Here is a 1,064-nt window from a genome sequence, read left to right as displayed (position 1 = left end):
CATTTATGAATGTCATAGGCATTAGTCAAGCCGACTATAACTTTGCAGCAACAACAACAAAAACTGCTTCAAAGTGTGTCTCTTATAATGGTTTTGACATTTTGGTCATTTGATTCAATAAATACTAATTTGCCTGTATCCAAATTGTGTCTACACAAAATATTTAAAATATCAACTTCATAAATATCAATCAATACTGGTTTCGTTTATTTAATTCATATTCTCTTGTACGGCTTGACTTCTTTGGATGTTGGACACAACGGCGGCATCGACGGCAGCTTGAGAAATTTCTTTGGGGATGATGGTACCTTGTGGTTGGAAACCATTTTCATCGGCTACATATTCTACGAGAACTTCCTGGCCATCGGCATCAATGTAACGATAGGAACCCTTGATCACCAAGGTTTCACCTTCGGTACCGGCATTTTTGAGAAAACCAACTTCCTGACGTTGGGCGCCATCAGCACCCTCAAAGTAGTAGGTGAATGAGCCGTCGGAATTTTTTTCTTCACCCTGGTTAAGAATGGGTACAACTTTCTTCTCTACGGTGTTAACTTTGATGCTGGCAGCTGTGGCAAGAGCCAACAATGTGACGAAGACGTACTGTGGAAATAATAATACAAATTAAGATATTTCCCTTTTGTCCACATCAATTAAAGGTTACACTTACAAATTTGAACATTTTGTTGTTGTTTTTTTTTTAATTTAAAAGAATATGTATTTGAATGATTTATTTTTGGATACTTGATTAATACTGATTTGTTCTTCAAAGAAAGTGGTTCTTTTATAGTTGAAAATTTGTAGGTCAGTAGATTAAATATGAATATTTAATGTATTTCAGTATTAAGTGTAAAGTGTGTATTTGGGTCAAAGTGATTTACATATCGTTTTGGCCTCTTTGTTTATTAAGAACAAACATGGCAATGCTTGGAGATCTTTCACCTATTTAATTCTATTCTAAAAAAATACTTTGCAAATTGTGTTTTATACGGATGGGAAGAACATTTCTTGCAGTATAAAATCAACATAAATTATATATTTTAGAGAAATTCTTGATATTTTCC

The 1,064-nt window shown here is 33.7% G+C and overlaps 1 protein-coding gene across 1 annotated transcript; it reads right to left on the bottom strand.

Moving 5' to 3' along the window:
• Positions 1-210: 210 nt before the first annotated feature.
• LOC133329667 (endocuticle structural protein SgAbd-6-like) lies at positions 211-682 on the bottom strand. The gene is made up of 2 exons (XM_061538145.1): positions 671-682; positions 211-603 (listed from the first exon to the last, which is right to left on the bottom strand). The coding sequence occupies exons 1-2, from the start codon at positions 680-682 to the stop codon at positions 211-213; spliced, it is 405 nt and encodes a 134-aa protein (XP_061394129.1).
• Between the last annotated feature and the right edge of the window lie 382 nt (positions 683-1,064).

Source organism: Musca vetustissima, unplaced genomic scaffold (assembly GCF_032173495.1).
Source record: "Musca vetustissima isolate MV318-11 ecotype Yass unplaced genomic scaffold, APGP_CSIRO_Mvet_v1 utg28685, whole genome shotgun sequence".
NCBI lineage: Eukaryota > Metazoa > Arthropoda > Insecta > Diptera > Muscidae > Musca > Musca vetustissima.
This window is presented reverse-complemented; position numbering and strand designations above follow the sequence as displayed.